The sequence below is a fragment of the Cryptosporidium ryanae genome, assembly GCF_009792415.1.
Source record: "Cryptosporidium ryanae isolate 45019 chromosome Unknown contig_33, whole genome shotgun sequence".
NCBI classification, from domain to species: Eukaryota; Apicomplexa; class Conoidasida; order Eucoccidiorida; family Cryptosporidiidae; genus Cryptosporidium; species Cryptosporidium ryanae.
This window is the reverse complement of record NW_027125532.1, coordinates 89,456-113,656: the sequence shown is the minus strand read 5'-3', so window position 1 is coordinate 113,656 and position 24,201 is coordinate 89,456. Positions and strand designations below refer to the sequence as shown.

The following is a 24,201-nucleotide window of genomic DNA, read 5'->3' as shown; positions in this document are numbered from 1 at the left end:
ATACCGCGAAATTTATAGGATGGTTTACTCATCTCATGAACAATATGTATTTGGAGCGTATAACACAATATTATACTATAGTTTGTAGGAAAGTAGATACATAAACAATTAATATTGTTATAGCCTTTTCGTTTAGTTCTTAATTTCTATCTAAAATTTGATTCTTTCCTATCTTCCGTTCAAGATCAAGCCTACTTGCGTATTTATTCGTGGATTTTGAATTAGTTCTGCAATTCCAGGCCAAATGCCAGAGCTCACTTCCAAAATTATTCACCGTCCCAATAACTACTTGAGACCAGGAGGAGGAGGTGGTGGAGGAGGAGGAGGAGGAGGAGGAGGAGGAGGTGGCGGTGGTGGTGGTGGAAGAGTTCCATGTAGTGCGGCATCACCTATACTTGAACGGTTTTGAGTGGCACCACCGGGTAATTTTTGATCCCAAGACGGAGGCGGTGGTGGTGGTAATGAAGAGGTACCAAACATTCCACTAGTTCCAGAGTTAGAGGACGGGATTGACGTTCTCGTTGGAGGAATCCCTGGTGGAGAGGCAACAGAGGGAAGAAGAGGAGATTGTTGCATTATAGATGTGGGAGATATCGAGTCCGATACTCCAGAACTAGATGTAAATCCTCCAACTCTAGTTTGTGGGGGTGGTGGTGGGGGTGGAATGTTAAGAGGCTTCGGGGGTCCTAGAGGGGATTGCGTCTGAACAGTCCCAGACAATCCTGGACTGTTTTGCATTGAAGGAAGTGATGGTGGACAGAGTGGTGGCGGAGAAATGGCGGAAGAAACCAAGGAATTTCTTTCCGTACCTCCAAACTGGTTACCGACTCCAATACCAAAATTCGGATGCATAGTTGTTTGAACAGGTGAAGGTTGAACTGGAGGTGGAGTAGAGGATGATAAGGGAGCTGGGATAGAAGACTGGGCTGGAATTTGTCGGCTGTTTGGCAATTCAGACTGTCTTTGGAATCCAGAAAAATAAGATGAATCATTCATCTGTTCTTGCATAACTTTGTTGTTTGTTCCCGGAAAGTTTGAAATAGAAGTATCAATATTTGAATTGGGATTTATATCTTCTAAAATTTGTTGAGTTTTAGGTCCACCAATCGGTTCTCCAGGAATAATGTCACTACCAAATTGTTCATTGTTAGATATATTAGTTAAAATCTCCCATTTTCCATCAGAGTTTTCTCTGAAAAGGGTAACAGTATCCTCCCCACTAGAGGTAGCAAGCACCGTACCAGTAACACTCCAAGAGAGCCTCCAAACAGGTTCATTAAAATTCAAAATTTGACTACTGTGCCACCCTTGTCCATCTGCGTCTTGAGTCCAAATTACTACAATCTTATCATCTCCGCAGGAAGCAATGGTTTCTGCCAGTAAATCAACAGAAGGTCTCCATACAACATCTCTTACCCATTCTGAATGAACAATATCCAATGTTTGTCCGATTTCTGAAAGTTCTTTGGTCTGAGGATCTTGTTTCCAAATCCTAATCTGATTATCGCAACCACCAGAGACAAGCCTTATAGGTTGGCTAGAGGTCACGCCTACTGATGCTCCAATAGAGTTGGAAGCAGGGGCCCATGACACAGAGTTTGCTCCATTCGGGTGGCCGAAGGCCTGTTTTTTTGTCCAGCTTCTTGTCTCTGAGTTATAAGAACAAACAGCTATTGAACCGTCTGCCACTGCACAAGCAAATTGAAGTCCATAATCCCAAGGACACCAAGAAACACTGTTAATTGATGAAGAAAAGTCTTCACAGGAATAAACAATTTCCCATCTAGATCTCTGAGTTTCCTTCCAGACTAACACTCTTTTATCATAAGAACAAGAAACCAAAACACTGCCGAAAGTTGGATGTGCCCAACAAACCTGCCAAACCGGTCCTTCATGTCCCCTCAACTCCGCTAAAAACGTTGGTTGGTCTGTTGAAACATCAAATATCCTTATTGTGTGATCCGAAGATGCTGTTGCTAATCTACGGCCATAGTAATCCAACTGGGTATCATGTACTGGACCTGTATGACCAGTGTCAAAAGTTCCGATGACCTCCGCCATCTAAGAATTCGCTGTCTAAAGTAGATATCCTTATTTCTGACCTTATTATTCTCCTCTCTATTTTTATTGGACCTATTCCAAATTTTCTCCTGCCTTTAAAAATTCACGTCCAGTGGGGAAAGCAAATCTTCACAAGGCGGCAAAAGCGCTATTGTATATAAAAGGATGTTAATGTTCGATACCCTCAAAAAAGTGCTTGGAGCCTAAAATATAAATAGTAAATGTCAGTATAACTGGTATTAAATTGTATCAAGGCGATTCACGAATGCCAATTTGTTGGTTATTTTGAAATGTGCACTATTTTATGGACTTTTCCCTTTACAATACATTCAAATTTAATTCTTGGTTATTACAAATCTTCATAAAAAATTAAGTACATGGTATATCTCCCGCCAAAAATAATGAATTACTAACTTGTATATTAGACTAACAACACGCGTTTGTCACACGTATATTTCTGTTAGTTCTAATGACTAAGTTGATCTAGGATACATACAGATAGGAATATTGTATTTAATATACCTTTATTATGGAATTACACAATGAGTTCGGGGGAGTTGAGCAAAGAACAAAGAGAGGATGCTTTGTGTGTATTTGAAGTTTTTGATATGGATCAGGATGGGCAATTGGATTTAAGGGAATTTAAGTCAGCTTTAAGAGCTCTTGGATTTGAGGTAAATAAAGAAGAGATTAAGTTGGTGATTTCTTCTTGTTTAGATAACTCTCTTGGACTAAGCATAAACTCAACTACAAGAGGAGGTGTTAATTCATCTTATTTACCATCGTCATCATCTGGATCTTCTTTGATTGGAGGAATTATTGATGGGGATAGAATTTTAGATTTTGAGGATTTTTGTTCTATTATAAGTTATTTAATGGAGACACAAAAAAAATTTGGAATAGGTGCTTTTTATGGAACGGCCAGGAGTGAAAATGGAAAATATTCATTATATAGAAAAGAAAGTGGGGTGGAGAGTTATTTTGGGGTTAATCATGAAGAGGATCTAGGAGATGAATCCCCTGTATCTATCGAATATGTGAGAAGAATATTTTCTTTATTCGACACGAATAAGACAGGAAAAGTTGGTTTAAGAAATTTAAAAGCATTAATATCTCAAGTTTCCCGTGAATCACATAATCTGAATATGAAAAGTACAAGTGACTCTGGTGGTATTAGAGATCTAGTATTCACAGATGAAGAACTATCATTGATGATTAAACACATAGATAGAGATAATGATGGATTTTTAGATTTTGAGGATTTTTATAAGGTATTTCAGTATTGTCATGGAAATGATGCAGGAATCAATATTTAATTGATATTATAAATTACAAATCTCTTCTTTTTTTCTCACAGAAAATAAGTATAATATTTGAAAATAGAATAAATCATAAATAACTAGTTATAGTATATAAAATATAAAACTAATATAGTATCCGGTTTTATACATATAAATCAAGCCGAATTAGTGTATAATATTGAACTTGGTCATATGTATCTACTTAAAATTAACAAATTAATCGATTAAACATTAAACAAGTTTCTAGTGTTGTTTAAAGGTGGCAAATTCAAAACTGAATCTGTTCTAATTACTGTTCTGTTGCAACTCAATATTTGTGTTTTGTTTATAAAACCGGCTTTAACACCTATTGAGAGACCCATTTTCATCATTTGAATCATTTTTGGACGATCAGAAACATCTAAACCGAGTGAAGGCCAGAATTCAAAATCACTCCATGTAGTAGGTGTGAGATAATGACGAAAATAAGTCTGAGGAAACATTTCCATAGCCTCTTTAAGTTTAGAAATACCCCTCACATTAAAATGGAGAATATCAAAGGCTCTGTTAATGTGATCTCTTATATTCATTTCTGAAGGAAACCAAATCCACCTCGGTTTGATTGGTTGTGTTTCTATGTAATCAACGACAACTCTGTCCGCAGTAACATTTTTAAATTCCATGCAATGTCTAATTGGGTCGATAAGATTTGCATTTCCTCTTATTCCTCCATCCATATAATAACTACCAGAAACATAAACTGGTCTGTAAACAAGTGGATAAGCCAAACTGGCAAAAACTGCGTTTATTAATTCGTCATCCGTGCTATTCCATCCATACCACGTTCTAGGAAGGCCGTCTTCTATTCTAGTGGCTGTAATAGTAACTGATTTTGAGTTATTCCTCTTGTTAGTTGCGAATCTTTTCTTCAATATTTTTCTTGGAGCCTCCACACCACATAAATATTGAAATACTGCATCTGGATCAATCATTTTTTTAAGTAACATTTGAAGCCAACTTCCTATATTCTTTTTTAATGGTAGCTGACAATCAGATAATATTTCCTGTTGAGCAGACCACCAGTAATCCCAAAGTTCATTTGTCCACTCGTAAACTGAATTCTGATACAGCGAACTATATGCTCCTATCGCTCCTACACTTACCCCAGATATTATGTCCCAATCTACAATTTTACCTTCTTCTTTATAACGTGTAACTAAGCCTCTCAATGCTGCTACTTCCCAAGCTCCTCTGTTTGAACCTCCACTCAACACTAATACGTAGCACTTTGTTGGGTCATAATCCTCGAATTCTCCCTTTGTGAACATTGAATTTATTAATTTATTGTGTATTAAAAGCGATGTTTCATGAGGAAATATATCTGGTAATTCCTCTGTAATCAAAGTATGTGGATAAACTGTCCATAAACTAACATAGTATTCAAATTTTGATTTATCTGTATCTTCTGGAAGCACCTCTTTTAGTACTTTTCTAACTAATTCTGGTCTAAATAATTCACTTGGGTATGGGGTTTGAGCACTCCATGGTCTGAAACAATGTACTGGAAATGTTGATACAAAACTAAGAATGAATAGCAATGCTAATATAGTACTCCATCTATACATGTTATCTTCATTATTTTATATATCTATTTCGCTGAAAACTAAGACGTTATATTGATACTCGGTTTTCCTTTCCCACTTTTACTTTCTTTGTTATATGTATGCTATCAACCCCTATAAACTTGACAAAAGTGTCATAAATATATTTATAGTTATAAATTACAAACGTAAGGCAACTATATATATCTTTTAAGCAGAATATACAAAAAAAATTAGTTTTTTCTACTCTTGCCTAAGTCAATTTTGTTTTTGGTTATTTTTATTATTTTGATGACAACATGGCGCCCATGATTTTTTAATTTGTTGATTTCTGTAAACTTGAATATTGGAAATGAGTCAAGGAAGATGGATGAAAGATAAAAACTCACAAATTAGAATTGGTCCTGAATTTCAGGCAGTTATACCAGATTTAATTCAAGAAAAGCCGGAAAAAGTGTTAAAAGTTGAGGAAAATAATGTCAATGCCGAGTCAAAGATAACCCAAGCACAACAAAAACAAAACGTGTATTTATTAGGCGAGAGTGAATTAAAATATGTTTCTAATAATCATGAATCTAAGGGGAAGGCTAAACCTAAGACTAAACAAAGTGAAGCGAAAAATAATGGTGCTGGTGGTGGGGGAAGAGATTCGAACAAGAATTTAAAACAGAAAGTAATTAAGGTTAAAAAATAGCTAAATAAATTAGATTCACAAAACAGCGCTTTGTATTTATAAAGTTTTATATATCTGTATATAAATATATGTATTGCCTTTTCGCTTTAGTGACTTGAACTTCCGGAACATACACGAAAATATCACACTTAATTTTTCTTTTTTAATTAAAAAATATGCTTAACTATAAGTCCCTAATATTATAATCAGTCATATTTACTTTTTGAATTGTTCGTATTTTTTAATTAGCATTTCACACATTGCTGTCCTAACTATTTTTCCTTATACCGAGCTTCACATATATATGAAAGTGAAACACATACATTTCAGTACCACTAAATAAAAGCCTCATGAGCTTCACCTACTCTTTTTTTAAATGTGTATTTAATTTTCAACTTTTTTGCGACATGTCCTTTTTGACATATTTACTCAAACACTTTAAAATATAGATATTTAAGATTTCGCGCCAACAAAGGTACCATTTGGGGCGCGCCTCTAAAAGTGGTTTATGGAAACTTGAGCCAAGTAATGAACGAGAAAAAAACAAACTGAAAAACAAAGGTGCAATTTCTTAAATATTTAACTGCATATATTTATATCCATTTTCATAATATAGAGCTGGAAAAGTTGAGTAATAACTCTTCGAGTGCCTGGACGGCGTATAGTTTGGGACTGGTTTTCACTAAAAACAGGAGAATAGGGTATAATTTAAATAGGAATTTTCAAGACCATTCTTATTGAAGGGGTTAGACTACTTTTTTTTTGTTTTTTGAGGTTCTACTAAACAAATTTACAAACACTACTATTGTAAATAACATATAGTTATATTGGGGATAATATATATATATATATATATATATATATAGAATAACAGTATAAGCACAGATAAATTATATGAGCGTCATTCCTTAAGTAAATATACAACAAATAGTGGATTGATATTTGTAATTTAACTAAGTATTTGATTTTTTATATTATTAGAGACTGTCCAAAATCTGTAGAAAAAAGAAAACAAATTAATAAAGTTGTATGTTATTTAACACTATAATCTGTAACAATTTAAATACATAAAAATAATAAAGATAACGTTCTTTCACTTTTTAATAAAACTTATTGATTAATTTTTATATTTTATTTAACGGGTGAGTAAATGGAGAATGGATTATGTAGATCACGAACGACACGCTGGGCAGATGTTGAGGATGACGATGACGATCTAGACATGTCTCTTCCTGAAGAGAGAATGCAACAGACATACAACTCTTATCAAAACAAAGGTTTTTCTACAACGTTGTCTTTAAGTACCAGTACAGTGCCTGCGTCTAACACAGCTACCACAACAGGATCTGGTGGCAATAGCTCTATTAGTAATAATAATAATAATAATAATAATTCAGGAGGTAAAAGGAAACAAACTGGGAATAGGGGCGGAAATAGTCAAGCTAAACAGGTTTCTAACTTACAGAAGGATCCGCCATATGTGGTTAAGGTATCTAACTTAGATTACAACTTGCAACTAAAAGAAATACAAGAGTTCTTTAGAAAGAATGGTATAACAAACATTAAAATTAAACTTCCAATGAGAAATGGAATTAATGAAGGAGTAGCTACTATTGAATTTAGCAATTTTTCCGATTTTTCAAATACAATTTGTGAATTAGATGGGTCCTGCATTGGATCTAGAAATATTCGCATTAACCACATCCCTCATTCAAAGGGTGTGAAGTTGGATGACAGGTCATCAAACTTTAGAAGTGGAAGTAACAATAAAGGATCTCATAATAATGCTAATTTGAACTTCACAAGGGGAGGAAACAATTCTAAATCATTTGGTTACTCTAATAGAGATTTATCGCCAGACTTTTCTATTGTTAGAAGAGTGAATAACAACAATAATTCTAATACGACTACATCATTATCTACTTCCTCAAATTCATCCACAGGAGGAAAGCTTTTATCTTCTTCAAATAACGAAGACAACAAATCTGCCACTAAATCACCCAATTCAAAGTCTTCTCGTCCCAAAGACAATGAAGGATCAAACAGTAATTTACATACAGAGTTAGGGAAAGGTGGTCCCAATGTAACTCCTATAACTGGAAAAGGAGGAAAAGGAAATAACAACAATGCGAATCATAACCACAACAGTAACAGTAACTGCCACAGTCAGAATAACAACAGTGGCAATAATTCTGGAGTTAGTGACTTAAAAGGGGGTAATGAAAGTGTAAGAGGCAGTGACTTTGGAGGGAAGGGAAGCAGCAATTTAGGAAATAATGCAACCAATAACAACTCGGGAAATGCAGACATTAATGATAACAATTTCGCAAGTGTCTCAAAAGTAAATGGAAAAAATTCAGGTGGTGGACCTGGACCCTCTAACTCTACTAAAAAACATGATTCCAATACAAGTAAAGATAAAAGTAAGTTAGGAAAAGGCTCATCTGAAAGTGGAGGAGCACAATTGAAGGGCCAAAAGGGAGGAGGTAGAAGTGGCGGTGGAATTTCTAATACAAGCATTTCAAAGGAGGACCAATCTTCACGTAATGTAGAATCTGGAGACTCAAGAAAAGGAAGAAATTATCATGGCGGAAAGCACTTTAATTCATCCTCAAAAGGGGGGGCTTCTAGTGGAAATAGTCCAGAAAATGGGAAAGGACCAATTTCTGGAAATAAAAACAGTAAATCTGGACAAAAAGAGGTCATGAAAAATGGAATCGAAACAAGGAATAGATTTGCAGCATTGGGCGATTAAATATTATCAACTAATACAACTTTGAAAACAAGGACCATAAATCAATTTTTCCGATCATGATTACTAATATTATATACAGAACAAAAGGTATTGTTAATTCTTGTAAACAATATAATATACAAAAGTATGTAGTTAAAATAAGTTACATTTTAATTATTAGATAAAAATATGAATTAACACCGTAAAATTCTAGTTCTCATTTGTCTTTTGGATTTAGGTAATAATTAATTATTTACTACTACCTTTGCTTCTAGACTATTTTTGGTAAAATACATTTTTCTATTTTAAATGAAAGGATTAATAAGTTAAGACTTTAAACATGAATGAGAAAAAATGAAATTATACATATCATTAACATTTTTTTTTAAGTCTTTTGTTGCTGCTTTTTACCATATTCGAATTACCGCACTCGTCAGTGTGGTTTTCTGACAAAAGGTAACAAGAAATTGCCTTAACGGGACCAGAAACGCTTAATTTTGGCTTTATTTCTTGTTTTGTTTCCTCGTCAATAACACTTCTTCTTTTAAAACATAAGTAAAATACACCAACGTTATTTACAAGAAGAATCAATATAACTAAACAACCAATAAAAGCAGCTATAGACATAGATTGACCAATTTTGTAAACTTCCTTAATAAATTTACTCGATGCCTCCAAGTGCAGAACAGTTACAGGATCTGAATCATTGAAATCAATGTTTTCTTTTGTTGAAAGTTTAATTTGTTCAATAGCATGTATTATATTCATGTTGTTAACATTATTTAAAAAGTGACCAGAATGAATATTGTACATATAATAACTTTCTTCTTGTTTTTTAAACCTTTTAGGGATAATGAATAATATTATATTCATTATTTGGTATAAACTAAATTCTTCTAGACGTATTCTAATTAATCTAAGTAAAAATAGCGTAACATCTCCTAATTTCATAATGTGCCATGTTACTTTTTTCGGAAAATATGTATGGGATTCTGATAAGTTGCTCCCGTATAAACCCACTTTAACAATGTTTCTTTTTGGATTTAAATGCTTGTGAAATATCCAGAGCTCTAGGTAATCTATATCAGCTCTTCCTGATAAACTTAGTTCGTCTATACTTTGATTCCCACTTTTCACTCTACTCGTTTTCATTATATATGAACCCTCTATAGGATGTTTAGCTAGTTCTTGGTTATTTAGTGTTGTGAAATCACCTATATTTGTATCAAAACAAAGACAGGCATTACCACAATGTCTAGCAGGAATCTTTCTATACCCAAGCACTCCTTGACTGCGTAACGCAATAAAATATTGGGAATCATTACCTAAAAAGTGGCCTAAGTCACCAACAGAATCGGTTTCCAAGTTACTATCATTTGATTCTATATTGTTATTATCGTAGTTGAAACTATTTTCTTCAGGAGACAATGGGCACAATACTATTGACGGAGCCTCGAAATAAGGTTGTATTCCTGTGGATGCCAACATTGAAACAAACCATCCCGTTTGTGCAAATATGTATATTAATAAACCAAGAATTAAATAGAGAGGCATCCATATTAATAGCTTTACTAAGAATGCAAAATTTTCTGCTTTTCTTGCTTCTTCAGACTTTCCGAAGGACCCGTCTTCCAAATATAAAATAAACAGTTAATTTAAAATTAAATAAGAAAAGAAGCAAACACAATTAAACTTGAGATTATTCAATGTATTAAGTCGAAGTGTGTTTAGAAAGAAAGGAAATAGTGTTTAAGAAAAAACCTCAAGCAATGTAATTTTACTCACTTCTCCCGTAACACAAACTTACACGGAACAACAAAGTTTCTGAAAGATAAAAAAAATGCTTTCACAAAATCAAATAGTGTGAGCACAACTTTTTTAATCATTCTTATGCATTTACTCCTATTTATCTTGTACCAATATTTTTCCGAGTTTCTTTTAAGCTCTACATTAATATGTACTTCTTGCTTTCATAAAAAAATCGGATTTATGCAGTTTTCATTATTAATTTCTCATTCTCTTAGTTTAATATTGCATATGCACACTCCCTTTTAAATGCGTAAATAAATGAGTTTCTATTAGACGAAGAGTAAATAGCAAAATTCCACTGCTAGAAGCGCTGCAATTCGTCTCTCCCTATATCCAAGTGTTTAATATTCACAATAATAAATACAATAGACCTAGATGAAAAGATTAATAAAGCCTATTATGAACACTTGTTTTCTTTGTTCTTTTCTGTTTGATTTATTCCTACCACAAATACTTCAAGTATTAATATATTTTGTGATGGCGCCACACGATGGCGCCACAAAGGGTATTTGATATTCATAATAATAAATATATGTATAGTGGATGGCAAATAAAAAGCAAGTACTGGTGGTAGTAATAATTGACATTTTAGTGTCAAAAACTGTTGATTTTTTTTAGACTAAAAAGTAACCTATCTGGAAATACAAGCGTTATAATCGCTACTAGAGAGTATTTGTATTCTTAGGATAATGAAAACATGTCACTTGAGACTAAAAAGAGTGGCAAATTAAACTCATCAAAAAGTGTAGGAAAGAGGAATTATAATAACAAAGAGAATAATGAAAAGTTTTCTATGACAGACAACGATAAATTTAAGGTGTTGATTGTGAACGAAAATATAAGAAATGCGAAGGAATTAATGAAACTTATTAAAAATGCTTGGCTAAAAGAATACAATGAATGCAATTGGATACAAGGGAGCGAAAAAATGAACAAGTTCAATAAATTGGTGATAAAGGTCAGAAATTCCTCGACATCAAAGAGTGTTAACTACGTAACGTTGAATGAGAATATTCACAGTGACATAGTTAAGCTTGGAAAAGAGATAATAAATTATACAAGAGAGTTAACGTTTAAAAAGTTAACTTCAGACAAAGAAACAGAGTGGTTGAGGAACATGGCGTTAGACAACAAAAGTACTCTTAAGGACAAAGTGGAGTCTTGTTCTATATTAATACAAAACAATCCGTTGTTGCACATTAAAGAGTTAGATACACTTAAAAATATGATATTAAATGCAAGTAATAAAACAAGTTACATAAAAATGATGGATGTAATATTGAGCATAGTGCTAAATAACAGCGTGTTTCCGAGGGACAAGGAGCTGTTCACTATATATAGCAATAAAAAGTTGGAGCCCCTATTTTTTAATAGTAAAAATGAAAATGCTGAGAATACAATTACCATTTCAATGTTTGAATTACTCCAGATATACTTTGAGAACTACTTAAAGGAATGGTATTTGGTTCTTACTAACGTTTTGATTAAAATGATGGATGACACTTTATGGACAATAAAGAAAAAGATGATAACAATAGTTTTTCACTTGTGTTTAAATATTACTGAACAAAGGTATTCTTTGATTAATGCTTTAGTTCATAAATTTGGCGATAGGGAAGATAAAGTGGCGTCTCATTCTACATATCTTTTGGGGGAAATAATTAAAAAGAAGAATGATATACTTTACATTGTTATAGATATTTTATCTGATCACTTATCTAAAAATTTGGAATCATTTCATAATATACTGGTTTCAAGCAATGTAAAGAAAAAGAATAGAAAAAGTTCAAAAGAAAACAATAAAAATGATAAGAATAATTCATCTGTTGTTTACCGTCAGGTTTATCGTTTAATGCTCTTTATTTCAGAAATAAAGCTTAATAGAAATTATAATTTTTATTCACTGCCATTCATGATATCCAAGTTGCCTCCGCCAATAAGAATTCTAAATTTATGTTTATCATCCTTGAAGGTTATAGTTGATTCAAGGACCAAGAAAAATGAAAAGATGATTACCATTAATGAATCATTATACAGACTTTTAAGGGTAACCTTGAATTGTATTAACAGATCACTTCCATATGCAGAAACGCAAATAAAACTAATAAATAATAAATCATCTAATAAGTTGCTGGAAGACTTCGAAACGCAATATATACCAAAGTTGTATTTTCTTTGTCATAATATTGAGTGTGGGTCAATCAGAATCGTTATATTAAATGTATTGTATAGAATTTCAAAAATACTTAATATATTGTCCGAAAGGTACTACAGATTGTTTTATTCTCAGTTACTTTACAGACCAATATATAATTCGAAAAATAAGAAGTTATTGGTGTATCTTACATGGAAAATTATAAATGACGATGAAATAAGTTATAAGACGGTAATTTCAATTTTAAAGAGAGCAATTCAAATTTCTATACATAACTATGATGTATCTATGTTGTTGTCTTTTCTTATTATTGTCATCAATCTAATTACTAATGGTGATGATATTAATAGGAAAAATAGCAAAAAGGAGGCATTGCGTGGCAAGAAGAGAAAACTAACCGGAAGAAAGAAATTAATTAATTATATTAATGATGACTCTTTAAAAATGTTGGATATAAGTAACAACGGCGTAAATGTAAGTGAAGATGGAAAAGCAGCAGAAAGCAATCTCATAATTATCTCCAACACTTTAAAAGACTTGATTATTAGAAACGATTCAAATATTGCAGAAGAATTTGGGGATGAGCGTTTCGTAGACATTTCTGAGGACGAAAAAGACGACAAGAAGGTCATTTATATAGAAAAAGATGGCAAAAAATCGTATACAAATTATAACGGCAATACAAAAAGTAGCGTAAATGTGAAATATGACCCACTTAAAAGGGATCCTAATTACTCAAACAGTGAGAATATACACTTTTGGGAACTGGAAATGATAAGGTCATTCTATCATCCACTATTAGTTGAAATAGCCTACAAGTGTTTAATATTATGTAATGAAAAAATAATACACAAGGAGGAAAGTACACTTTCTAGTGAAGATAAGAACAATCTTCTGAATAGTATTAGGGGATTTGTCAACAAGTTTAAACTAAGTTTTGAGATTAATATCGGTAGTGACAAAAATAACACAATAGACAAGTTATTTGAATTATCTTCCTCACCACTATTCTTGCAAATATTAAGTTATAACATAGTAGATCTGAACCTCATACTTCTTAAATGTTTTGACAATAATACTGGAAGGGAGACTGTGAATTTAACTGCAAATAACTCAAGGATAAATTCATTTAACAAATGGAGTAATTCATACATTCCAGAATACCTTAATTTTTACAAATTGTATTTTGAAGATGGGTTTGTTAAGTCAGTGAGTAAATACAATAAACTTAGCCTTTCTAAGGTAGATAGTGAGAATTATGAAGACAATTTCGAAATTGACTATGATGAAACCACTGGAAAAATGATTAAAGGTAGGAGATATAAAGAAGTCGGTAACGGTGAAGTTATGATTGATTCTCTAATAGATGATTTTTCTAACATTAATAAAGACGAAGAAGACCTCATAGATGGAGATGACGGTGACTTTATGGATGATGAATATTTTGTAGATGAAAAAGATTATATGGACGACGAAGATGATATAGACATATTGAACGAGGTTAATATGGAAGATATTCCAGAATATGAATATTCTGAAGTCGACAGTGGCCTCGCAGATTTAAGATTAAATAAATTTAAAAAACAAAAAGTTGGAGGTAGAAAAAAAGATGGTATATTAAACACCATAACTTACGTAGACGCCGATGAAATGGAAGAATATTTGTTATAATTATAATGCATAACAACTTATTTAGCATTAAATAGTTGTTAAGGTTGGAGTAACACTAATTTAATTATAATTTTTTTTAAATATTTTATTGATTATAATCTTTGTTTATATTGTTGTTAGTGTCGTTTTGACTATACGTATTGTAATTCATGTTGAAATTGTTTTGATTTAATATTGGTGGTGATATATTATTTTGATTGTAATATTGAGGTTGTTGTATTTGAAAGTTAGTTGAGTTTATATCGTTTAACTGTAAATTCACATTTCCTTGAGGATGATTGTATTGATTTACGTTAATGTTTGAGATTTGACTGTTATGGCTAAAAATGGGTATTCTCGCACAATCTATAAATAACTGTTGAGTTTCTTGAACATTTAGGTTGTTTGCTTGCATTATTCTAGAGCCTATGGAGTTGTATGCCATATTGTTACAGTATGGACCTGTAACATTGTTTATGCCATTCGCTACACGTACTGTTGAATTATACACAACACAATTTCCATCCAAGATTTCATTATTACCGACTTCCTGTTTTTCAAAAGCACAGTTATTCTCTATTTTCAAATTATTGTTAATTCTAAAACATGAATCAAAACCATTAAAATTCACTTGATTGTTATTACTTGTTACCTGAGTGTTAGCTTCCAACTTTCCAACATGATTACAAGAGACCTTTTCTGAAACAAAATTATTTTCTGTTATGCAATAATCGACTTTAGTTCTAATTGAATCATCATTATCAATATCACCACAGGATCTTACTCCACATACCACATTTAAACTATTTTCACCTTTGTTATAGACTTTTTCTGTACTTTCGCTCTTAATTGTATGTTTAGATTCAACAGAAATATTCAACTTAAGAAATGTAAGTTTGACATGTTCTTCAAACAGAACTTTAATTGTTTCGAAGTCCCTTTCTATTAACTTTAATCTAATTTCTTTTTCCTCTTGAGTTCTATTTCTCAAATCCAATAACTTGTCCCTCAAGGTAGACAATGCACTTTTATTTTTTGTAATATTTTCCACATTCTTACCCTCCATGTTTAATAACTCCTCTTTTGTCACTGTCCCCATTTCCCTTGTACAACCTCAAATTCATATGCCTATATTAAGATATCTCGGTGAATTATTTCTTCCGATATACAGAAATGGCGCCATGTTTTTTTGTGGTAATTTCTGATACTCGAAAATTATGTGCATAACTGCAGTGGTATGAAAAGAATGTGTAATTAATTGAATTGTAAAGATAGAATTATAAGGCAAAAAGATAAGTACTTTTGATCGGATTATGTTGCAATTCCGTAACAAAAATAATGACTAAACGTGCGACTTTTGTTCTTGTAAGAAATCAGTCACCAGAAAATTAAGAATTTAAAATCGTGATTTTGATTTTGGTAAAGTACAAGTTTATGAAGAGAAGTAAATAAAACAGAAGAATTCTGTTTTCAATTCCACATTTGTTTGTGAGCACTGTTTTTGTGCCGTCAAATCAAGTTTAATCCACTTTAAGTTTAAAGCAGGTGTATACAATAATAGGACAGATGAGAACCACAAGGTTTTATGGCGAATGTAAGAAGTTGTTGACGCTTATACTCGTAGTTTCATGTTTATGCATTTCCGAACTTTTATGTTTAGTGGAAAAAATAGATTCTAAAACTTTAAGTGGGACAAATGCATATATTTGGCTTATTAAATCCCCAAATATACTTTCACAAAACATAAATGATCCAACTAGATATTCGTACGGACTGATACCAGAGTCAACAATAAAAGTAGACTTGAAATTCGATTACTGGGATTACATTGATAATGAAAATGTATTTATATCAAAAGAAATAAATAATTCAGAAAATGACACAAAGAATAAAATAGAATACAATTTTGAGAGGATCAAGCGTGGAAAAAAAACCAAAAATGATAATTTTTACTTTAAAAACAACAAAAATAGTGTATTTTTATCTGGAATTCCACTAATTAGATTTGAAGATTTTCCAGTGTCGTGTATACTGGTATTCAGAGCTGACGAAATAATAAAGTTGGTTGGAAATATTGAGTTAATTAACTCAAGTGAATTTCTGTATTATGGCACAAAGTTAAATGAACTAAAGATCTACAATACTTTTAGTAAATTTATAAGGTATGGTTTACTTCAATGGAGAAGTATAATAAATCATTTTATGCCGAAAATAGTAACAAAATCAATTGAAAAAAGATGTTTTGAATCTTTAAGTGATATGGTTATTCCGGATTTGAATCTTTCTAATGATTTTGAAAAAACAAGTACTAATAATCGTGTAAGTTTAATTTCTTACTCAAAAAAAGCGAACAATTATTTGACGAGCAATAACAAACATAATAAAAATATATTTCTTGAGAGAAACTTTTATATTAAATCAAAGAGTAACAATGAAATAAGCAGCACCCCTGGAAAAACAGTAAGAAACGTTTTCTTATTATTGTTAAACAGTGAACAGCTTGCAGCTCTAAATCATTCTACAATGCAAGATTTGACCTTGATATCAATATCCAACAACTATTCTGCTCATTTTAATGTGAATAGCTACATAAGGAGCATGATTAGAATACCTGTTCAAGATGGGAAACTGCAATTTGAATATAAAGTCCCCTATCTAGATAGATATAGCTTGTTAGTGGTTAATGGTGACAGAGTGCCGTTGTTAATAAGGGGAAACATAACAGTAAATAATCCGGAGCCTCTAAATCATCTGCCCTTTGAAAGAAGGATGGACAAGCAAATTGTTAGATTTATGTTCACATTATATGTTTTAACTACGGTAGTCTACATTGTTATGATTATAAATGATCAAGATGGAAATTTAAAGATAACAAATTTGCAGTTGATCTCGCTACTATTACTTATACTAAAACCAATATGTCTGTACTTTGATAACAAAAATCTGGAACTTTTTATTCAATATGGTCAAATAAAGTTTACTAACTGGTTTATTCCAAGGGCAATCTCAAGAATTCATGAAACAATATTCATTATTTATTTGTTATTAATATCGCTAGGCTGGAAAATATTAAGAGACAATTTATTAGCTATTGAAACAAGACTTATATTCGGTTTGTTCGTCATTTTATTTTATATTGGACTTTTTGAAGTATTATTCGGGATATTTCAAATAGCGAGGTATATATTTAACGCAATTGTATCTTTATGTATAATAGTCTCCACAAATATAAATTCAACATTAATTCAGAACACAATATCTGACAATTCAATATCACCTAGACTTGGAATATTGTACAAAAAATGGCAATCTTATTCAATATTTAAATGGATCTTTACGCTTTTTATTATCAAACCAACGCTCCTATTCTTTTGGAGGGTATTTAATTTACAATCTAATGGGTATGATGATTGGATTTACAGCTTTTTAGATCAATTTCTTGATTTTGTCATTATTGTTTCTGTTATTGTTATCTTTAGACCGTTTAAGATACCAAAGCTTTTTACGCAGTTACATCCAAAAACACAATTTGAGAATAATAACAGAAATTTTGATGAACGTGACATAAATGACAACTACTATTTATTTAATAATAACACCAATCACTATATAGATAATATAAATGTGTCAATGTGGCCTGTTGTTATTTAAAACAACATAATCTGAGGCAAATTATTGTTCTGATCAGTATATATTTATTTATTAATATAAAAATACATCTTTAATACCGGCATACGCCTATTAATTGATGCACACATACAAATTAAAAAATAGCAACTAGATATAGCAACGCCATTTTTATAATACACAAATTGCAGAATATTTATATTATTGTAGTGATAACACAAGCTATCACTACTAACATTACTACAAAAAATCCAATTTCAATCACATTAATATTTAAAAAAGAAGGAACACATTGTGAAAACCATTTTTTTGAAGATATATTTGCATGTGGAATTAGTGCGCAAAGTAGAATTTTTAAAAGGAGTCTTTAAAACATAAAGTTATTTGAAAACAGTGAAACTAGGTATTTTAATGTCACCTTCTATATCTTTTATATTTATTTATTTGAAAACGATATGAGCCTTAATTAATTCACCTTTTAATTCTCATCTTCTTTTTCCCCTCGACTGGTTACAAATTCATATAAAATGTAAAAGTAATGGCGCCAAAACCACACAAATATTAGTTTTAATTTTTCTTAAGAAGTTATAGAAAGGCTAGCAAAAAAAAACAGAGAAAGAGCATACATATGCATGTTTATATGTGATATTATGTGTATATATATTGATGTATGTTTGTGGCGAGTTATGTAGATAAATAAGGATAAAATACGAGTAATATAAATGGGCTTTAAATGATTTTATTTGTACGTATGTTATTGTATTTAATAACTGATAGTGACAATAACAACGATTATACGAATTAATTAGTCAGGTTTAATTTAATAATTTTTTCATTATAGTTTAATTAATATAAACATAAATTTACAAGATACGCTTTAAAATATAAATAAGACTTGATATGTGGAATAAACAATGTCTTTGAGAGAATTAGTAGTCGGTTCAACTCAAATGTTGGTGGAGAGTGTACTAAGGAGAATAAATGAAAATTTACTCGATTATTTTATTAATTTGCCTGAAAGCATATGGCTGAGTGGTTTTTTAGATCAAGTCAATTTAAAAGATGTGATGTTCAACACAAAAGCACTTTCAAATGAATGGTATTCTTTGGATATTCCGTTTAGGTTAAAATATGGACATATAAGAAGAGCAAATATTCAGGTACTATTGGCACATTCAAAACTGGTAATGGAGGTTGACGGAGTGGTATTGATAATAGGACCAAACATATCAAATAAATCGTATGAGGAGGTAATTAAAAATACAATGGACAATGTATTTGGATTGCTGGAATTATTCAAGAGTATAATAACAATTAAGAACAACAATTATGGTGCCTGCAATAATATTGGATCAAATAAAGAGGAAATGCCAGTAGATATCTCTCCGAATGTGAAGACATCGAATAAAGAAGGCTTGAATTCATTGTTGAGATGGCTATTTAGGTATGTTCCAGATTTATCATTAAGTGTAAGGAATATATATATAAGATACGAAGATGATGTGTTAGATGCATCACACCCGATGTCAGCAGGAATACACATAAATTCCCTAACAATAAATCCAGCTAGAAGTTGTTGGGATATAGAATGGCCAACTGAAAGAGATGAAAATGTTAAATTTGTATCTAAGGAAACAGAAGCTGAAATTAAGATACAGAGTCATCCATTAGCAATAACTAACGTCGATTTTGACGCAAGAGGAATATTTGGTGTTAAAGTAAAAGGTTTATGTGCATATTGGGATGATGAATCTGCTCCATTTATCCCGATATCATTATTAGAACAGACTGAGCTATCAAACGATAAGTTTGGGGTTTTCTCAGCAATAACAATAGACGATATGCAAAATTTGGTTGATTCTAATTTGAAATACCATACACGTATTATTTCAAATATGAGTATGTCTGCCCAATTTGGATTTGTTAATCCACTTTTGAATAACAGAAGTGCTTGTGAAAAGGATAAGACAACGAATACTGGATTTGACGGTGGAGGTGTTTTGTTACCATCAAGCCCTATGTCATCTTCATTTAGAAGTAATTTAGAAGATAAAAATACGTGTTTAGAGTATTCCGACGGGACAAATGTAGGCGATTTTTCAATAGGACCTAATATAGCAACTTTGATAAATATAAACGTACACAGTGGATTTGAGATAAATATATATCCACAAATGGTACATGGACTAGTTAGATTAATCACATTATACAATCAATTTCAATTTTGGACACAGATAAGAAGGTTTAGACCAGTAGAAAGACCTGGAAGTGGTGATAACAAAATTGAGGTGAGAAAGGCATGCAGAGAATGGTGGATATTTAGTCTGAAATATTACAAAAATATGTTAAATAAGGATAGCAAACACACAAGCAATTTAAAAGACGAAATAGACTATAGAATTGAGAGAAAAAAATATATAAAGATAATAAAAAAGTGGAAATGGCTTGAATATATGATTACTGGAACAAACGCACACAATGATTCAGGTAGTCTAAATACATTGAAAAGACCATGGATGAAAAGCAAGAATGGTGCTCTAAACATAAAAACAAATAATACAGGTGTTACTGATTCATCCATATTATTTGACGATATTAATATTAATAGTCATAATTTGAATTTAAATTCTAATAAAAACAGTTCTATAGGTATTGTTTCTGGGGGAAGCAATCTAATTCAAATAGAATCAGAAATGTCACATTTAATTGGTGGTAAAAAGTTGAATTTAAGTAGATATTGGGAATACAGTGTAGATTTCTTAAGAAAAATATCAAAAAAAAGCGATGATGTTAAATTTATTCTAGGTGTTTTGCAACACCATACGTATTGGACTATAACTCAGTGGCACATATTAGCTGAAAGAGAATACAATTTAGAATTTGAATTACTTCAGAATAATGTGAACTATACAAAGAAAAAGAACACATCAAAGTCGAATGATTGTTTAACACTATTGGCATACGGATTGCATTGTCAACCTGAGTCTAATATGTGGGATTTAATAAATAAATTAAGAAAGTCATACGAAGATGTAAAAAAGTATATTATTAATAGCTTAAGCGTGAAAAATAAGGATGTCATTCCGATAAACACTAATGTTTTTAATCAAAAAATTAATGGCGATATTAATATCAATGCTAAATTATTAAGTGAAAAAATAGAAATAAATCATCCATATATAATATTTTCAAGAATGGATAATGTAGACTTGAGTTATGACACATTAACCGACTTTTTTGGTTCATGTATTAATGAAAATAAAAGTAAGATGAACAAAAAAGACTGGCACTCAATTAGATTAAGATTGCATTTGTGGGGTAAATTTTATGATGAATACTTGGAAGCTTTCCCACTTTCAATCACTGAGACCATAGAAATAAAAAAATTAATATTTTTGAGTTACTATTTAAATTTTCAACAAATGGATAAATTATTTAGTGCTTCTCTGTTGGGCGATTCTCTAAATTTATTAAATTTGATTTCATATCATGACGGTAATAAAAGCAATGGAATCCTCAGCCAGATTGATAACTTTGACATTTCTCTTGGAAATAATAGCAATAATATGGTAACTATGGCGAGACCTAAAAACCAGCAAACTTATTTACCGGAAAAGGACAATTCTAATCATATTAATATCAGCTATGACACCAATAACGGTATTACCAATAATTTTAATATTGATGCCATCAATATTAGTAAATACAATAATGATGAAGTAGTAAGTGATGAGAATTTGAATGAGGATGAAAAGAAGGAGGAAAAAGAAAAAGATAGTGGCAATAACAGTAATAATTTAAACTTTAAATACGAAAAGAATTTACCAAATGTTTACAATGAAAATAAAAATATTCCTGAATGGCTAAGTGATATAGCAGGACCTGGAATTAGTTTACCAAAACTTTTATCAAATAGAATAGTCAGAGTTTGCATTCCAAGATTTGAAATTAATATATGTCATTTAGTTAAAAGCAACAAAGACAATAAAAAGAATCTAAAATTATGTACTAATTTGGTAAACAAAAGCAACGAATGCACATCTACAATATCATATATCCCAAGAAAATTATTTGGTTTAGTGATCTCAAATCTTGGTTTTAATATGAACACATGCACCAGTTTAAGAATAAGTTGTTGTTTTAAAAAATTAGAAGTGGTTGTGTGGAACTACAATGATAGTAATTTAATTGGTGAATTCATTTCAAGCATAAAATTAGATAAAACAGTTGGCAAAAAGATGATAAAAGATGATCAAATAGTTATTTTTTCCATTTGTGATCCGAGAATTGAAAATAACAATAACAAAGTTATTGGCGAGAAAGTATCTGAAACACCAGTTAGAGGGAACACAAGTAGCAGTAATTACAGCAGCACTAATATGGAAAGTATAGAAGTAATGAGTGAGAGTTCACCAACAATAATTCATCACATAGATGATGCTAATCTAGCCTTAAATAGTGATAAATCAATGAATACAGAGAAAAGCGTTAGATTTGAAACTAATATAACATCAAGGACTATTGAGAATAATAGCATTGATAACTCAATGAATGTCTATAACAGTAGCAATATGAATAAATACTTGAAAAAGTGGAATTACTTCAGTTTGGTATTGCTTCCTCCGAACAACTCTGCTGTAAAAGAAAAGTATAAATCAAAAGAGGATAAAAGTGACAACAGCATATCGAAACCAAATGAAACATATTCAAATTTTGTATTTAAGATACCTTTCTATTTAAAATTAGATTTCAATCTAACGTCTTTAATACTTATATTAAATGAGCAATTACTAGACAACATAAGAGCGGAAATAATGAAATTATTGCAGGTTTACTTATTAACGACATGGAGTCAATATAAAGGTTTTGGATCATTTCCTGTATCAGATAAAATACGTTACATTATAAGTGATAATATTTATTTAAATACAAATATAGATACGAAGGTAAAAAATAATTTTGAGTTATTGCTTTGTCATCCATTTAATTTATACTTAAATAAATCAAATGTAATTGATAAATTTAACAGGGCAGAATGGAATAAGATCGATTCTTTATTAAACAAAATACACGTTAGAATATCTGTTAGATTGCCCTCAGTTGAGATTTACATGTTAAATGAGTCTATTGATTATTTTAATGGCTATTATAATATTGGAAATGAACATAATAGCGATACGGAAATAGATAAAAGATTACTTTCATTTGATTTATCTACGTCTTCAAAGTTGTTAATTGAATCGCAGACTATATTAATTGGAACATTATTAGATAAATTAAGAGGAAACATGAACAGAATTTACTTTAGAGGATTTCAAATGAAATTTGATACACAACAAAATATAACTAGTATTATAAAGATATACTTGCGTTTTAAGAACTTGATATTTGATAGATACAGAAATTTAATAGGTATCATGAATTTATTCAAGGATGATAAATTTGACTATATTTCAAAACATTCATTGGCATGTTTTACTGATGAAATATTAAGATTACAGTGTGAAAAATTGCCTGATACAAATAATATACTTTTGAAAGAGTTTTCGCTTTCTATAAATAATAATTATAATAATGAAGTTATTACAGATAATTTAGACTTAAATGCCTCAGATAGTGTCAGTATTGAACTTAAGAAACGAGATGGAAGTATTGACAGCAACAATAACAAGAATGATAATATTAACGTTATTATAGATACTGAAGATAATAATATAAGTAGTAATGAAATTAAAACTATTGTTAATGCACCATTTATTGAAGATAATGAATCAACAGCTTTTCAGGAAATAGATGATACCTTCGAAGTTAATAATAATAAATTATCTATGGAGGACAATTCTCTGACCAAAAATACCAGTTTTGAGTACAAAACTGCCAGTAACACAAATAAGGAAACAGTTTGTATAGTAAATAATACCAGTAATGATAATATAAGTATAAAAAATCCCAGCAGCTACGTAATGGATGGTTATTTGCTAGACAATAAAACTTACAGCAGTGAAGTGAGAAAATCAAGTAAATTGATATCTTGTAATGGAATAGACTACAATAAAAATATAATGGTTGGAAAGAATGCCAATAATATCAACGATATTGCTGCTAATGTTGACAACATAACTTTAAATAATATCAATAAAAATGTTGAAAAAAGTGGATTTAAGGCTAATGGCTATACCATTTTAGGGAAACAAAGCAATCGAAAAAAGAAACCTACAGTTTCGCTAAGAACAGGTTTAAATTTCAATAATTAGCAGTTAAAACTATAAAAACTTCAAAATTAAACTACAAATATAGATTTTTCTTTTTTATTTCTATGTTTTGTTTTATACAATTATTTGACTTTAAATTTTTCTTGTTAAATGTCTCTAACTTTAGGTTAGTACTGCATGCATGCGTGCATTTATGTTATCACAACATGTTCCCGCCTTCCTAAAATTGAATGTGGTTGAAACAAATATTTCTGAAGCCTTTTAAGCTGTGAATCAGTTAGATCAAAGTTAGATGTATAAACATAAATAGATTTATCAAATAATGTCAACAGTAATAAAGAAGAAAATAAAACTACCAAGAAATATAACTCCTGAATTTGTAAGTTTATCTTTCATTTT

At 30.8% G+C, this 24,201-nt stretch overlaps 10 protein-coding genes across 10 annotated transcripts; 6 read left to right on the top strand and 4 right to left on the bottom strand.

The window, feature by feature from the left end:
- Positions 1 to 285: 285 nt before the first annotated feature.
- Positions 286 to 2,061, bottom strand: FG386_002154 (uncharacterized protein; the record flags this gene model as incomplete). The annotated part of the gene is made up of 1 exon (XM_067341502.1): positions 286 to 2,061. The coding sequence occupies one exon, from the start codon at positions 2,059 to 2,061 to the stop codon at positions 286 to 288; it is 1,776 nt and encodes a 591-aa protein (XP_067197588.1).
- Positions 2,062 to 2,603: 542 nt separating this feature from the next.
- FG386_002153 (caltractin (centrin)-like) lies at positions 2,604 to 3,377 on the top strand (the record flags this gene model as incomplete). The annotated part of the gene is made up of 1 exon (XM_067341501.1): positions 2,604 to 3,377. The coding sequence occupies one exon, from the start codon at positions 2,604 to 2,606 to the stop codon at positions 3,375 to 3,377; it is 774 nt and encodes a 257-aa protein (XP_067197587.1).
- A 209-nt stretch (positions 3,378 to 3,586) lies between these two features.
- FG386_002152 (secreted hydrolase superfamily) lies at positions 3,587 to 4,966 on the bottom strand (the record flags this gene model as incomplete). The annotated part of the gene is made up of 1 exon (XM_067341500.1): positions 3,587 to 4,966. The coding sequence occupies one exon, from the start codon at positions 4,964 to 4,966 to the stop codon at positions 3,587 to 3,589; it is 1,380 nt and encodes a 459-aa protein (XP_067197586.1).
- Positions 4,967 to 5,294: 328 nt separating this feature from the next.
- FG386_002151 (uncharacterized protein) lies at positions 5,295 to 5,636 on the top strand (the record flags this gene model as incomplete). The annotated part of the gene is made up of 1 exon (XM_067341499.1): positions 5,295 to 5,636. The coding sequence occupies one exon, from the start codon at positions 5,295 to 5,297 to the stop codon at positions 5,634 to 5,636; it is 342 nt and encodes a 113-aa protein (XP_067197585.1).
- Positions 5,637 to 6,765: 1,129 nt separating this feature from the next.
- Positions 6,766 to 8,370, top strand: FG386_002150 (RRM and RGG RNA binding repeats protein; the record flags this gene model as incomplete). Its single annotated transcript, XM_067341498.1, has 1 exon — positions 6,766 to 8,370. The coding sequence occupies one exon, from the start codon at positions 6,766 to 6,768 to the stop codon at positions 8,368 to 8,370; it is 1,605 nt and encodes a 534-aa protein (XP_067197584.1).
- Positions 8,371 to 8,721: 351 nt separating this feature from the next.
- On the bottom strand, positions 8,722 to 9,837 carry FG386_002148 (uncharacterized protein; the record flags this gene model as incomplete). Its single annotated transcript, XM_067341496.1, has 1 exon — positions 8,722 to 9,837. The coding sequence occupies one exon, from the start codon at positions 9,835 to 9,837 to the stop codon at positions 8,722 to 8,724; it is 1,116 nt and encodes a 371-aa protein (XP_067197582.1).
- Positions 9,838 to 10,855: 1,018 nt separating this feature from the next.
- On the top strand, positions 10,856 to 13,984 carry FG386_002147 (uncharacterized protein; the record flags this gene model as incomplete). The annotated part of the gene is made up of 1 exon (XM_067341495.1): positions 10,856 to 13,984. The coding sequence occupies one exon, from the start codon at positions 10,856 to 10,858 to the stop codon at positions 13,982 to 13,984; it is 3,129 nt and encodes a 1,042-aa protein (XP_067197581.1).
- An 85-nt stretch (positions 13,985 to 14,069) lies between these two features.
- Positions 14,070 to 15,062, bottom strand: FG386_002146 (uncharacterized protein; the record flags this gene model as incomplete). Its single annotated transcript, XM_067341494.1, has 1 exon — positions 14,070 to 15,062. One exon carries the CDS (start codon positions 15,060 to 15,062, stop codon positions 14,070 to 14,072), a length of 993 nt encoding a protein of 330 aa, XP_067197580.1.
- Positions 15,063 to 15,529: 467 nt separating this feature from the next.
- On the top strand, positions 15,530 to 17,614 carry FG386_002145 (uncharacterized protein; the record flags this gene model as incomplete). Its single annotated transcript, XM_067341493.1, has 1 exon — positions 15,530 to 17,614. The coding sequence occupies one exon, from the start codon at positions 15,530 to 15,532 to the stop codon at positions 17,612 to 17,614; it is 2,085 nt and encodes a 694-aa protein (XP_067197579.1).
- An 890-nt stretch (positions 17,615 to 18,504) lies between these two features.
- Positions 18,505 to 23,844, top strand: FG386_002144 (VPS13 like protein involved in vacuolar protein trafficking; the record flags this gene model as incomplete). Its single annotated transcript, XM_067341492.1, has 1 exon — positions 18,505 to 23,844. One exon carries the CDS (start codon positions 18,505 to 18,507, stop codon positions 23,842 to 23,844), a length of 5,340 nt encoding a protein of 1,779 aa, XP_067197578.1.
- Between the last annotated feature and the right edge of the window lie 357 nt (positions 23,845 to 24,201).